The sequence below is a fragment of the Drosophila kikkawai genome, chromosome 2L (genome assembly GCF_030179895.1).
Source record: "Drosophila kikkawai strain 14028-0561.14 chromosome 2L, DkikHiC1v2, whole genome shotgun sequence".
In the NCBI taxonomy this organism is placed as follows: Eukaryota; Metazoa; Arthropoda; class Insecta; order Diptera; family Drosophilidae; genus Drosophila; species Drosophila kikkawai.
Genome location: NC_091728.1, coordinates 28,659,604 through 28,675,419, shown reverse-complemented (window position 1 = coordinate 28,675,419; position 15,816 = coordinate 28,659,604). Strand labels below are relative to the sequence as shown.

Here is a 15,816-nt window from a genome sequence, read left to right as displayed (position 1 = left end):
TTGTCAGCGTTTCAAAAAAAAACGGTATATATTTAAGATTAATTTCGAACAATTACTTTTTATGTTGTTTTACAATTAAAATATCTGATATTAGGTAAAGTATATGAAAAAGTGTTTTTCTTTAAAATACCAGCCAATTTAATCTACAAACTGAACTAAATCTTATGCGAAGGGAATTTTTTCTAAACCCTCGGCAACTCTACACTCGAGCATTTTGCGACCAGAACAGCTGATTGCAATTACAAATATTTCAAAATGTTTATTTCCAGCCGTAAATGCTTATTCCTTTGATTTTATTAATTAAATTAGTGCTTCATTACTATCTATGAGTTGGAGACTATAGCGGGCCAAAATTTGATCAGTCCCTTTTAGCAAATCTTAGACAAGGCAAACTCTTTTGTTGAAAGCGACCAGCTGATTTTGTTTGGGAATTTAAGGGAAATTAAAAAAAAAATGTCCTTAAATTTTTTTGTTCCGGTCATAACCAAAGTGATCAAACATTCCGTCAAATCTTGGTTTAATAATGACATTAAGCTAGCAATCAAATCCCGAAATGACGCATACCAAAAGTGGTATAGGACGCCAGAACACTATGGACGATTTAAATTACTGAGAAAGACGGTGACCAAACTAATTGACTCTACAAAGACTAACTTTTACAGCAGTAGATTCCAAACAACAGCATCCACCTCACGCACTTGGAAAGAAATAAAGTCATTAGGAATAGGCAGGAAACCAGCAGCGCCGGAACAGGTTGTTGACATAGAGGAATTAAACATAAGTCTGTCGAAATGCAATGTACCTGAAATCTGCGAAAACAATATGTACCTGAGATTAGTACCTCGAAACCTCTGTGATAGTAGATTTAGATTTGTTTGTGTCAATCAGTGTGAAGTGCTCGTCAATATTCTTAAAATCAAATCAGACGCAGTTGGACTTGACGACATGAATCCTAAATTTATAAAAGTGTTGTTACCAAAAATCCTAATATACATAACATATATATTCAACACGGCCTTTACAACTTCCACGTTTCCAGACCGTTGGAAAATCGCGAAAATTATCCCTGTTCCAAAGGCAAACAAAGAATATAGGCCCATTTCTATTCTCCCGTACCTATCAAAGGCCTTTGAGAATATAATGGCATCTCAAATTAACTCGTTCATCCATGATAACGCTTTACTGAATAATAACCAATCAGGATTTAGGAAACATCGCAGCTGCACCTCAGCAATTTTGAAAAATAGCAAATGATATACGAGAATATGCTGACAACTCCAATGTGACGCTTCTTGTACTACTTGACTATAGTAAAGCCTTTGACACCGTTAATCATAATGTCCTATGTGCAAAATTAGTAGGGTAAGGTGGGGTAAAGCCGACCTAGTAAATGGTTTTGGCTATAAAATGCTTATTTTACATCGGATAAAGTCGTTATATATACCAAATTAAAGGTTAGACTTTTGCGCAACGTTCTATGCATAGCATTTTATTCATACCTTTGAAAAGTTTTGAGATACAAGCGTTTTACGAAAAAGTTCATTTTTGCTATGTTCAAAAATGATGGGGTAAACCCGACCGCCTATGTTTTTGGTTGATATAGTACAGATATAACCTAAATATAGGTGTTGCAATGATAAATCAATCAATGTTATGTTATATAATGGTAAAAAAAGATAAAAGAATTAAAAAAATTTAAATAGCAAAATAATTAATCAGTATCTTCTGATTCGCTGCTCAAATAGCTTGCTGGCGTTTTTTGGTTCGAGTTGAACGTCTGGTTGACTGCGATGTTGATGGTTTTGGTGTGATTGTTGTTTTTTTTGGATTTTTTGCGGCAAGATTTACCCCGCTATTTAGAGGTCGGATTTGCCCCACCACGTAATTTTTCATAAAAACGCAATTAAAAAAGAAATTATGAAAAAAAATGAACCAAACTTATATGCACTTTGTAGGACTTTATTCAAAGAATCTAAATCCACTTACCTTTTCATGCGATAACTTTGACAAAAAGAAATATCCTGCAGTTAATTATGCACAAAAATGAAATTCAAAATTGTGAAAACAAACTTGTTGTCGTTTGACCATCTCAATGTTGACTAATAAAATGCTGTCATACCACCATTTACATTGTTTTCGATGCTCTACACGACAACACTAATATTATTTTGCGTAGTGCTTCCGATTTTCGAAAACAGAGGGAGGTCGGGTTTACCCACACTGTCGGCTTTACCCCACCTTACCCTAAATCAGTTCAACTTCTCAAAAACTGCTGCCAAACTAATGACATCATATCTACAAAACCGTCGTCAATCTGTCGTTGTGTCAAATGTGTCGTCGTCTTTTGTGTTTACAAAACGCGGAGTGCCGCAAGGTTCTGTACTTGGTCCGCTTTTGTTCACCCTTTATGTAAATGATCTTCCCTCCATGTTGTCAAGTTGTGATGTCCATATGTATGCAGATGACGTCCAAATGTATGTGAGCCGTCCCCTACATAGAATAAATGAGTGTGTAGACATATGTAAAAATGAACTGGTCAAAATAAGCAACTGGGCAAAAGAAAACGGACTAGGACTGAATCCGTCAAAATCCAAGTGCATAATTATTTATAGAAAGAAACTCAGTCTTAACATTGGGCCCTTACTTTTAAATGACAGCCCTATTGAATACGTAGAAAGAGCGACCAATTTGGGTTTTATTTTTAATAATACGCTAAACTGGAGTGATCACATTAACACCGCGGTTGGGAAAACGTATGGATTGCTAAGATCGCTTTATTTGGTTAGAAACTTTCTACCCCTAAATGTAAGAATGTTGCTTGCGAAAGCTTGCCTGATCCCAACATAATTCTATGGGATCGAATTATTTGCTAATTGCGACTCAAACAGTCAGCACAAACTTAAAATGGCCTTCAATAGCATTACAAGATTCGTATTTAATTTGCGATGATTTGATCACGTAACTAGACTATCATACAATATATTTGAACTCCACTTGGCAGATTGGATAAAAATGAGAGTGCTAGTTTACTTACAAAAAATAATTTTTTCCAAATTACCAATTTATTTGTATGAAACACTTAGATTCTCCACTTCACGAAGGTCAAATATTATTATACAAATAAGGCACAGATCCCTGCTTTCTGAACGACAGTACTTTATCTATGCTATAAGATTATGAAACCAATTACCAAGCTATCTAAGAAATATTAGCAGTGCCGCGCAGTTTAAGGCAAAACTTATTGCACACTTTCAAGAACAAAATGTGACGTAAAATAAAACAAAGCGACCGTAGTTTTTAATTTTAGTATAAGAATTACTAAAAATTGTATAACATATAGATGTGATCTGATAAGGAATAATAATATTATAAATCACCAAGGGAAATTCGCTTATGTTAAAGGGAAATCCGCAAATGTTATCAAATTCACTTCTAAGTGGAAACTAGAACAGGCCTGTATAACTTTGTTGTTTTTCAACGTATTTTAATCTACTTTGACACATGAGCTTTTGGTATTATTTCAAAATTTTGGTACACATTTTATGAAATCGGACAACTATATCATATAGCTGCCATGGAAGCGATCCGTAGATGTAGAGAAAATGTAAAGTTGGGAATGTATAACTGTAACTGTCAAACTGTAAACATAATAATTTTAGGTAAAATGTTATGAAACTCTGTTTAGTGTCTGTTTTCGGCATTATAATTTATAATATAAATATGAAAACCAATCTGCAAGGTCATACAAACTTCGGCGTGCCGAAAAAGAAAGAAAAAAAACAGTTTACTCAGTGGTCTATTGATGTTTATTCCAGACCACCATAAGATCATTCTGGCAGGTAGTTATTTTATAAACAATTTATTTCTGACCCCACCTCAGATTTGACAACACAATTTTTGCCGTGTTCAACCAGTTTTCTCGTTTTGGCGATAGGTCGATAAGTTCATCGAAAAAAGTTATCGCCAAGGTTGCCGTATTGTTGGTGGAACGAAACAGCCAGTTAAAAATACTTATAAAATATAAATGAATACATTAATAACTTTAAAAGAGCGCCACAATGGTTGTTTATAACTAATGCTGTTTAATTTGATTACTTAAATGGTTAAAATTAACCAAATAATTAATTGAGACCACCGGAATTAGAACTGTGAAAAGTGTGGCAGCATCTTAGATGCCTAGATTTGCTTAACTCTAGCATTTTTTGCCTTTTCTGGCTTAGAAAACGTGCAATTGTAAATATTAAAGACAGTACTTTACGTTGTCAGCTTATTACCAAAAACACAAGTTAGCTGCTTGAGCAGTGAGAAACGACGAGAAAACGAAACATACCGATAGCAAAAATTTGCCGAAAACCGGAGCAGCTAAAACCCAAAACGGTTCGTTTTCGCCCAAAACGAAATCGAAAAATTTTTACGATTACCGGAGCAGGCCTGATTATAAATCAATACCATTGTCGACGGCCAAACATTGTAATCGATAGGTAGAATAAGTATTGCAAGGAAATTCTAGTATTTTGTTAATACTGTCTTCCCACACAGCGCATTTGTGAGGAACGGTTGGGATTTCTAAAAGTGAAACTCGTGTTCCCACAGAGCTGCGTTAAAGCGCATCCGCCATCCGAACAGCTGATCAATCAGCTGTGGCCCATGAAAACGTAAACAAAGACTGTCGAATTGGCAGTTGCAAATTTGAAATGGAGCATTAACCAACTATTTTGGCTGTTGTACAACAGCAAAAGGCACAGATTGCGTCAGAATTTATCCGCACTAAATTTAAATGAATTAAATGACAAGGAATTTTAGTTTTTCTAATGATTTTTCTCTAACAAAGGGCAAATTCCCCGAAGAGTGTCTATAGGTGGTATAGGCATCCAAAATCTTTAAAATAAGGTAGAAGCAGGCGGTTTATATTAAATAGTAACAACTGGGGACATATTGGGGCAAGAATATACAGAAAAACGCTAACAACTATTTTGGGCATGCTTGTAGCTTTGGCGCCACATTTTAAATTCCAAATCTCATTTGATGACTAATAGGGTCTTCCCACACAACATTAAAGCACATTGTTGAATGGCATCCAAAATCTTTAAAATAAGGTAGAGGCAGGCGGTTTATATTAAATAGTAACAATTGGAGACATATTGGGGCAAGAATATACAGAAAAAACGCCAACAACTATTTTGGGCATGCTTGCAGCTTCGGCGCCACATTTTAAATTCCATATCTCATTTGTTTCTCGCCAAGTGTGTATACACTTTCGTAGTGATGGTCAAATTTTCAGAGTTGCACCGAAAAACTATCGCCTAACTATCGGCAAACAAACGGTCGTTACATTTTGATGCGCTTTGATGCAGGTCCATTTGGGAAAATTCGGAACGGCAAAACCTTATGGACCGTTTGTTCAACGGACTGTAGATGCGCTTTGACGGTGTGTGGAAAGACCCTATAACTCTACCATTTTTTGCCTTTTTCTGGCTTATAAAAAGGGCAATTGTAAATATAGTAGGCAGTACTTTACGTTGTTTTCTTATTACCAAAAACACCACCTAGCTGCTTGAGCAGTGAAAAACGATGAGAAAACGAAACATTCCGATAGCAGAAATTTGCCGAAAACCGGAGCAGCTAAAAACGAAAACGGTTCGTTTTCGCCCAAAACAAAATCGAAAAAATTTTAGGATTACCGGAGCAGGCCTAAATATAAAAAACGGTGTCTAAAAAGGAAGAAGAAGAACTTTTAGCCTCGTCGGTTTTGCTAGTACTCTGACGACGAAAATAATGCCTGCGAAAATTGAATGGCGTTGCCAGATCAAGATGGTAAACAGCTGATATCGCGCTGTCTAAATAATTCATATGTCCGTCAAATTAGCGTCGGTGAGTTAGCGTCGAAATGGAACGGTGGGAAAATGGAACACTGAAGGATTTTTTATTTTTAATTTATTTCGTTAATAAGACACTAATTTGAACAAAATAAAGTTTATAAATGCTTAAAAATGAATTTACTAATGATTTTTATTGGGGTTTGAGGGGATTTGACCTTTGGGTCTCTTGAAAAAAAGCATTTGAAAAATCGTGCTTTCGCAATTTTGATTATATCTCGGGTCAACGTTAAAGGACATTTATTGTAGTTTCACCCTGAAAAGTTTCATTAAATTCTATCCGTCAGTTTTTGAGCAAATTGCGTAACAGTAAACTAACCTCGGGTTTCGCTCCATACAAAATCGGGCAGAAAAAATTGTTGTTACGGAACTGCTTCTTGCCAGGGCAATGCCGGGCTAGCTCAGAGTGGCCCAGGGCGGGTTCGACCCGATGCCCGCAGTCCGCACAATCGAATACCGACAAAATATCGGACGTCTCGACTAACACCATCACTAACAAAACTCACATCACTACGTTAAACAAAGATTTGGACGACAATTTGGACGAATTGGTGGCTTAGCTGTGAACGCCACGACGCACCCTCCCATCCAGTGATGCCTCCTGGTCATCTCGGGGCATCACCCATTCTCCGGCGGACCGGAGTCTATTCCAGGCGGTCTGGCGACCGACTCATCTCCCCCAGGTAATAATGCTTACTCGGTGTTCATTGCGCTTTTTAATATGTTATAATTGTCGTTTCAGGTTAACTTGTACATGGCAGAGTCCGCGCCTCCCAGATCCTCAACGTGGTCGCGACCCTAGCCAGAGATGCGCTCGCGCCAAGGCTGCCGCCAAAGGATCAAAAGAAGTGGCCAAGGAGAAATGGCCAACGACACACCGGCCAACAAATTACTTTACGTACCCCTTTCCTACCTCGGGTCCCTACTGGAGCTCCAAAAGAAACCACAAGGGTGGGTCACTCGAAAATTCCTTCTTCTTTTCACCCTAAGAATTTTCAATCCGCAGCACTTGTGTTGCACAAATCCCGGACACAAGGCTCGAATACGCGGAGAAAAAGGTACGGCGACAAGTGAGTTACAGAATACAACAAAAACTATTACTTAGAACGAATAACTTAAATATTATAATTTTATTTCCTCTATATTTCCGGCGACTGAGAACGATGGCCAGAATGGGGCAGACGAAGCCCAGGATTGGTGACTAGCGGAATTCGGCCAGGACTAGCAGCAAAAAATGTAGGCCCTACAAGCGGCATGAACATTAGCCGACCACCTAGGTTAGGGCCGGCCGAATTTTGCTCGGAACGGACTCACCGCTGTCTTCCAGTTGCCGCTGGGTACGCCGCACAGTAGCGCCTTTTCTCATTTAGCGTTGCAAAAATCATATCTTTTGAACCAAATAAGGTAATCGAATAATTTAAACGGCATTGGACAAGTATTTGTTGTAAAATATATATATGTACTGCATAAAGTACCACGCCCACAAATACGCCTTTTTAAAGGGTATCAAAGTGAAAAAAGAATTTTTTTTCAATGAAAACAATTTTTAAACAAAAATTTTTATTTAATTTTTTATGTTTATTTTTATGTATTTGCTCAAATAAAAATAATTTGAAAACTGAAAAAAATTTTTTTTTTTAATTTGAAGTTAACCGCCACGCGCTACAGTTAGTATATTTCTTGAAATGTATGAAATTGTGTCGGTATTTTGGTATATTTTACCCTGAGTTGTTTTGGTTTTTTGCGTTGCATTTCCGCAGACGCAGCTCGACGCAGCCGATGAAAGTTAATTCTGATCCAGGAAAGATCCACGGAACTTGTAGTTATAGTGTAGTCAGTGGCCGGCATTGGCGTCAAAAGATATAGACTACTTTAGGCAGAAAAAGGTGAAAAAAATGGACACCTGGCAGGTAGCGATTTACCTGTAGAAGCCCAAACCAAAGTGTCGTTTTTTTAGGTTCTTTAATAGTTCATGAATGTATCTATCATTTAAAGTTAAAACCATGACCATTGGTTTTATGGTTTTTTTGTAATATTACCTGAAAGTCGACCAATTTACACATTTTTTTTTGTATGATGCAAAAAACGAAACAAAGTTCAACTTTAAATGCTCATAACTTCTACAAAAAAAATCTTAAAGATTCTGAATCCTTGTTAAATTTCCTGTCGAATAAGTATGGTTAAAATCGTTTTTGCGAACATGACTTTTTCGATTTTTGCAACGCTAATTGTTCGAGAGGCGCTACTGTGCGCCGGTTGCTTCCGGGTTCGGCTGATGCTGGCTTGTGCTGGCGGCCGCTGCTGCGCACAAGAGTCCTGGGACCGGATGTCTCGCAGGTGTCTCGGGAAATTAGGGGCTCGCCCAGACAAAAATCCACCGAAACGCTCGGAGACGGCGAATGCACCAACATCAAGAGAATAACGAAAAAAAAAGACCCGTGGCCCGTGTCATTCGTCACGGCCACGCTGTAAGAAAAACCATATTTATATTCACTATGGCTATTTTCTTTGGCGCCACTTCACTCACGTTTTTCTTTTTTTTTAAATCTTAAATTCCACTTTCCTCTAATCACTCGATGCTAACGCGCCGGCTGACGTCCCGCTAATCTCTCCCTCTTCCAGCCTCATGCCTCACTATATAGGCTCCGTTGTCCGAGTTCCAATTTTCGGCTTACCGTAATCTTGGGGCGCTCAGTGCAACGGCCTAGTGAAAAGGGTAAAAACCCTTTCTCTTAAGTTTGGTTTTTCCCGGTTCGCGCACCAGTCCCTGCCTCCCCCTGTTCCTACCGACCCTACCTCTATCGATATATCGATAGCCCTCCAGCCCATTCCGACTTGAAATGCAACATTGTAACTCCTATAACTCCAGTTAACGAATTTGTGCCAATATGCACGGTATACTGGCTTATTAAAGTGTAAACCCCTCAATTTTCATATGGTGCGCCTTAGTGTGACCAACTATTGTACAGTTATCGATAGGCGACCGATCGTAGATTTAAGTAGGATTTTGTAAAACAGAAAGGACGGTCACTTTGGATCTTAACAAAAAAGCGAGAACAACGTGATTCGGATCGAGAAGAGAAAAATTGTTAAAAATAAAAGCCATCCGTTGTAAATATTATTTAAAATAAACTAAGGAGTTTACAAAAGTATATTTGGTAAAACTTTCATAAGATTCTATCCGTCAGTTTTTGAGAAAATCGCATAGCAGTGGTCGTGTAGGTGGGCTGATAACAGAGGCGCTAACTTTGAAAATGGAACCAGCTGTGAATCTGCAGAGAACCAGTTGCCGAACCAGACAGCGGAACCATGTTAAAGAAATACTAGATTTAAGAACATTGGCAATTTATGGAACTTAATATTAAATAAATTAACTGCCCAATAAACGACATCGCCATTCTAAGAAATTTGGTAGGTGTCTCATCAAAATCCGTCCAGTCTTTTGGGAGAAATTAGCTATTACCCGACTTTTTAATTATTGTTGTAACCCCTGGTAACTAACACCATCTAAATTCGGCGCTAAATTTAAAAAAAATGTTGCAATGCTTAACGAATTTGTGCCAACATGCACGGTATATTAAACGAAAGGGCACATTTTTCTCTAATTTCGGATTAAGTCTTATTGAATTATACCCGGCAGATTTTGAGGAAATCAGGTGTTAATATTTCCGATCCCAATTAATTAACACTGGCGCATATTGACCCTAATGCCACGTGTCGTTCCCTATACGATATTTTCGGCGCTAACTTTTGAAAAAATTTTGCAGTCCTCAACGAATTTGTGCCAACATGCACGGTATATCAAACGAAAGGGGACATTTTTCTCTAATTTCGAATTAAGTCTTATTGAATTCTACCCGGCAGATTTTGAGAAATTCAGGTGTTTCTATTTCTGACGCCAATTAATTAACACTGGCTCATATCTACCCTCTCACCACGTGGAGTGCCCCATACGATATTTTCGACGCTAACTTTTGAAAAATTTTTGCAGTCCTCAACGAATTTGTGCCAACATGCACGGTATATCAAACGAAAGGGGACATTTTTCTCTAATTTCGAATTAAGTCTTATTGAATTCTACCTGGCAGATTTTGAGAAAATCAGGTGTTTCTATTTCTGACGCCAATTAATTAACACTGGCTCATATCTACCCTCTCACCACGTGGAGTGCCCCATACGATATTTTCGACGCTAACTTTTGAAAAATGTTTGCAGTCCTCAACGAATTTGTGCCAACATGCACGGTATATCAAACGAAGGGGAATATTTTTCTCTAATTTCGAATTAAGTCTTATTGAATTCTACCCGGCAGATTTTGAGAAAATCAGGTGTTTCTATTTCTGATCCCAATTAATTAACACTGGCTTCATATCGATAGGAGCGCTTTCCACACCCTATCGATAAGTCTCCCGCCAGAAAATATTTATATTGACAATTTGAACAATTGTGTTAATTATGAATACCCAATAAACGACATCGCTATTCTAAGAAATTTGGTAGGTGTTTTATCAAATTCCGTTCAGTCGTTCAGGAGAAACCCCTTTTTTTCTATTATTTACATATATGTACCAAGCGAATAATATATGTATACGGCAGCTGTACAATTTCGTCAAGAAGATAATTGCTCGCAGCTGCTACCAGCCATCTATTGATAAGATTGCATCTGGACGCCGCCCATCTACCTAAATAAACTCGGGAAACTCGCGATACCCGGGTCACGCAGGTCCGCGCACACATGTGTGATTCCGGGCCATAAACAGAATCCCGCGATCGGTCACGTTCTTCACACCAATTGCATGCAGACGTCGCAGGAATTAGTTATCTAAGTAGTTCCATGGCTGTATGTTTATGTTTTTATATAACCCAACAGTAGACCTAAGTAAATACCCTTTGACCCGAAAACATGTAAATTAGTAAATATTATATCTCAACTGTATATTGCCGGTGGCAATAGAGATTCCTCAGACGGTCCCTCGCAGTTGCAGATGTAGATCGGGAGCGGGTGATAATATTCGCCGCTCTGTTGCAGGCCGGTTGGCCTAAGACTTCTCGCAGTTGCAGATATAAATCGGGAGCGGGTGGTAATATTCGCCGCTCTGTTGCAGGCCGGTTGGCCTAAGGCTTCTCCAAGGTAAGTTACAGCAGATGATCCACAGGGCGCAGGGGACGTGTCCGCTGCGATGGTCACTAGCCGGTTGGCTGATGAATCTCCCAAACAAGTTATGAAGATTACGGTGGAAGGGGGACTACCCTTCTTTAACTACTGGCCTAGAGACTTAGAAAGTTTTCAAATGATAAATCTTTAACGACGGTAGTCGGAGTACGATAAATCGAGCAGCAGCTCTTTAATGTATGAATATAAAATCAGAACTGAACTTAAAAGCTAACAAAAGTGGCCGGAGCGAGCTTTCGGGCGGACGGTCATTGCCGTTGTCCGGCTGAGTTAGTTAACTTGTATATAAACCCCATGCAGTATCCAATAAAATCAGTACGAAAAGAACTCTTTGCGTAATCACTTCTCCACAGCCCAATTGGTATTGTTCTTATTGCGGCGACCATTGCCACTGGTACTGAACCTGAGGCACGCAATTAAAACTATTTCAGCATTAGGATTTATTCTGAATCCGCACATTTGGTGACCCCCGACTACGAACCGCACTCTGTTCGAAAGATGAATTAAACTTATTTTAAATCAAGTAAAAAAAAAAAAAATCACGATAGTAATTATTGGGTCAACATTTGGTGACCCCCGACTTCGAACCGCATTTTGTTCGACAGTTGATTACAAAAAAAAAAAAAAATTTCAAGTCAACTGAAGCAATCACGTTAGTGATTAATTGGTCAACAAGGCGACCAATCAGCATTTAAACAGAAGTTCACTTGGCGAACTCTGGTGCTAACTGCTATCAACTTGGCGATAGACAGTCAAAAAAAAAAAAAAAAAAGAAGCAATAAAGGTCAACAAGGCGACCTGGGATAACTCAAAGCACAGATTTGGTCAACTCGGCGAACCAATCTGCAATTTCTACGTGATTGCGATACTTTTACTGATATTAATAAACCACGGTGTGAGTCGAGGCACATCAATAACAAAATACCTCTTAAGGTTTATTTAATAAAGTAAAATGGCATCGTCAAATATCACCACTTTATTGGATGAACAGCAGGCGCTGGGCGAGCGCATTCAATCTCTGATAAGGAACTTCAAAAAGGATTCCGACAGCAGGAAAACCAAACCTCAATGTAGAGATAAAGTCAAAATATGGAAACTTTGTCCCAAGACTGGAAGCGATGGTAATGCCTCACATTGTTGCTGATCAACCGAAATATCCAATCTCGACGGAAAATTGGAAAATCCCAAACATCACGTTGGCTGACCCTAATTTCGGAAGTCCAGGAAAAATAGACTTGCTGATTGGAGCAGAGCATTATTTTGAAATAATGCTATCAGAGAGTCTACACCTCCACAAGGGACTACCACGACTGCAAAATACCAAGCTTGGCTGGATTGTAGCTGGAAAAATACTAAATGAAGGAAGAACATCGTCCGTTTGTGCAGTTCTCACGGACGCAGAGAAAGTAGATGAGCAACTAGAGAAGTTCTGGGAGCTTGACTTTCAACCCGAAAAGAAGTGTTATTCACCAGTTGAAAGGCAATGTGAGGCCCACTTCCTAGAAAGTATTCAGCGAGCACAAGACTCAAGATTTATCGTCCAGTTACCATTTCTGGAGCATACATCAGCCCTGGGTGACATTGCCCAGACGATTCTTATCCCTAGAAAAAAGGCTGCAGAGATATCATGTGATCAAGGAAGGCTACACAAACTTCATGAAGGAATAGCTTGGAATGAGCTTGGACACATGAAAGAAGTTCCTTTTGTAAATTTACCAAGGGCACACTATTTCATCCCACATCATTGTGTGTTGAAACCAGAGAGTCACACAACAAAATTACGTGTGGTTTTCGACGCATCAGCAGTGACATCCTCTGGAAAGTCATTAAATGATTTGTTGCACAAAGGCCCAACAGTGCAAAATTCATTAATGTCGATATTGTTACGCTTTAGAATACACAAATATGTATTCACTGCCGACATTGAGAAAATGTACAGACAAATTTGGATTAATCCAAAGGATCAACACTATCAAATGATAGTATGAAGAAATAGCCCATCGGAAACGCTAAAATATTACCGTCTGAAAACGGTGACATATGGCACAAAATCAGCACCATACTTAGCAACGAAGTGCTTAGAACATTTGGCAACTAAACAAATGCCGGTTGGATCCGGTTGGATCTCATGCACTTAAAAATGATTTATACGTGGATGATTGCATCACTGAGCAGATACAATGCCCGAAGCCCTGCAGATAAGTACTGAGCTAAACAAAATTTTGCTAAGTTCTGGGTTTAAATTACGGAAATGATGCGCAAACAGTAATCAAATACTACAGGGATTAAACAAAGATGACATAATCCCTGAAGTTCAGTTGGAAGATACTGCGTATGAAGATTGCAGTGTCAAAACTCTTGGAATTATTTGGAATCCCAAGATCGACAAACTTTGCGGCAAAACACAAGTTGCCACAAACTTCAAAATAACGAGACGCGATGTAGTCTCAGAAATATTTAAAATATATGATCCTCTTGGACTATTCTCTCCAGTTGTCATAAAGGCCAAAATATTTATGCAAGGTCTGACCAAAGAGAAATTTGACTATAACGAAGAATTACCGGAACATCTACAGAAGCAATGGATTGCATTCCGAGAAAGCTTACAGGCTTTGAATGAAATAAAAATTTCACGACATGTCTTCGAAGGGAAGACACCAACGACGAAGGAAATACACACATTTGTAGACGCTTCAGAAAATGCATATGCAGAAGCAGTATATCTTCGAGCAGTTCACAAGGATAAGAGGGTAACGGTCCAACTACTATGTGCAAAATCGCATTTGGCACCAATAAACACAATAACCCTTCCTCGATTGGAATTAAAGGCTGCAGTGCTTGGGGCGCAGTTAACGTCCACGGTAAAGGAACAGCTGTCCATGCAAGCAGTTCCTACGTATTTCTGGGCAGATTCCGAAATTGTGCTTTCCTGGATAAATAGCCCGACCACAATAAAGGACAAACTTGTGGCAACAAGAATTACGACGATTCAGGAAGCATCGTTACAAAAGGAATGGAGACATGTCCCATCAGAACAGAACGCCGCGGATGTGGCATCAAGAGGAATATGTGGTTCCAAATTCGCAAATCACAGTCTTTGGTTTTATTGACCACTCTTTCTGTATGGACCTGCGTCAAAATGGCCAGCACCGTTTATTGCATCTAAAATTGAGCGCATGGCCAAAACTGCAAAAACATCTTTAGGAGCAGTTAAAGAAGATAGCAGTCTAATATACAATATTAATCACGGAAATTCATTTTCCAAGCTGCTATGGATAGTACCTTATATTCTGCGGTGGAAAAGAAAACCACTAGTTGCAGGAGAAACAATAAACGTTGAAGAACTTGAACGAGCAGGGAAATTAGTTCTTCGCAGCATCCAGCAGAAGCATTTCATCGCAGAGTTAAAAAGTTTGAAGAAGTCTCGCGATGTCGAAAAGAGCAGCAACATAAGCTCTCTCACACCGTTTATAGACCAGGACAATCTCATCCGAGTTGGCGGAAGGTTGGAAGCAGCTGCATTATCATATGATGCTAAGCACCCAATACTGCTTCCATACAATGGCCCAATTGTCAAGCTTATCTTTGAAAAAGTGCACAAGGATAATATGCACTGTGGAGCTCAAGCACTAGTGGCCACTTCACGACAAAGATATTGGGCTATAAAGGCAAAAACAATTGCCCGAAATGTTGTACTCAGCTGTGTAAAATGTACCAGAGCCAAACCAAAATTGACGGAACAAATCATGGGGCATTTACCACCATTAAAAGTAACGCAAGCAAGGCCGTTCCTTAATGCCGGCGTTGATTATTGTGGACCTTTTAAAATCTACTATAAAATTCGTCGAAAGAAACCACATACAGCATACATTGCTATATTTTGCTGTTTCGCCACTAAAGCAGTCTATCTGGAGCTAGTAAGCGATCTTACAACGGAGGCATTCTTGGGAGCACTGCGTCGATTTATAAGTCGACGTGGAAGATGTCAAACGCTGCACTGCGATAATGCAACCAATTTTGTTGGAGCTAGGAATAAGCTTCAAGAGTTGGAAGATGCCATCTTTTCGGAGAAAGCCAGAAAGGTTATTATTGAGAGTTGCTCTAACAAAGGAGTCAACTTTTAATTTATCCCGTCAAGAGCACCTCATTTTGGAGGATTATGGGAAGCTACTGCAAAATCAGCTAAGCATTTGCTGCTGAAAAATGTCAGCACAGCGAATCTGACATATGAAGAGTTGGAAACAGTCATAGTCGAGATTGAAGCAATCTTAAACTCTCGGCCTCTAGTTCCAATGTCATCGGATCCAAATGACTTGACTGCAATTACTCCCGGTCATTTTCTTATTGGAGAACCACTAACCGCTCAAGCTGACAGCGAGCCTTCTCAGCAACCACAGTCATTGGGACAAAGATGGCAAGCTGTATCCAAACTAAAGCATGCCTTTTGGAGTCAATGGTCAACCGACTATCTTCAACAATTACAACAAAGGCAAAAATGGAGGCGATCATCAACAAATATAAAGGAAGGATCTTTGGTGTTGATCAAAGAAGACAACACACCAGTACTTCAATGGCCAATGGGACGAGTTGTCAAGATATTTCATGGAAAGGACAATTTTGTCAGAATAGTGGAGGTAAAAACCGCAAAAGGATACTTCAAGCGTGATATCCAGCATATAGCACCGATATTTCCGGAAGAAGAACCAGTACACAAACACCCCGTATCCGAAGAATCTGACGACAACAGCGTTGATGAACATGCATCGA

General features: G+C 39.1%; 1 protein-coding gene across 1 annotated transcript; it reads left to right on the top strand.

The window, feature by feature from the left end:
* Nucleotides 1-6,383: 6,383 nt before the first annotated feature.
* Nucleotides 6,384-7,441, top strand: LOC108074114 (uncharacterized). Its single transcript, XM_070289101.1, has 4 exons — nt 6,384-6,559; nt 6,619-6,827; nt 6,883-6,946; nt 7,036-7,441. The coding sequence occupies exons 1-4, from the start codon at nt 6,471-6,473 to the stop codon at nt 7,079-7,081; spliced, it is 408 nt and encodes a 135-aa protein (XP_070145202.1). The 5' UTR covers nt 6,384-6,470; the 3' UTR covers nt 7,082-7,441.
* The last annotated feature ends 8,375 nt before the right edge of the window (nt 7,442-15,816 follow it).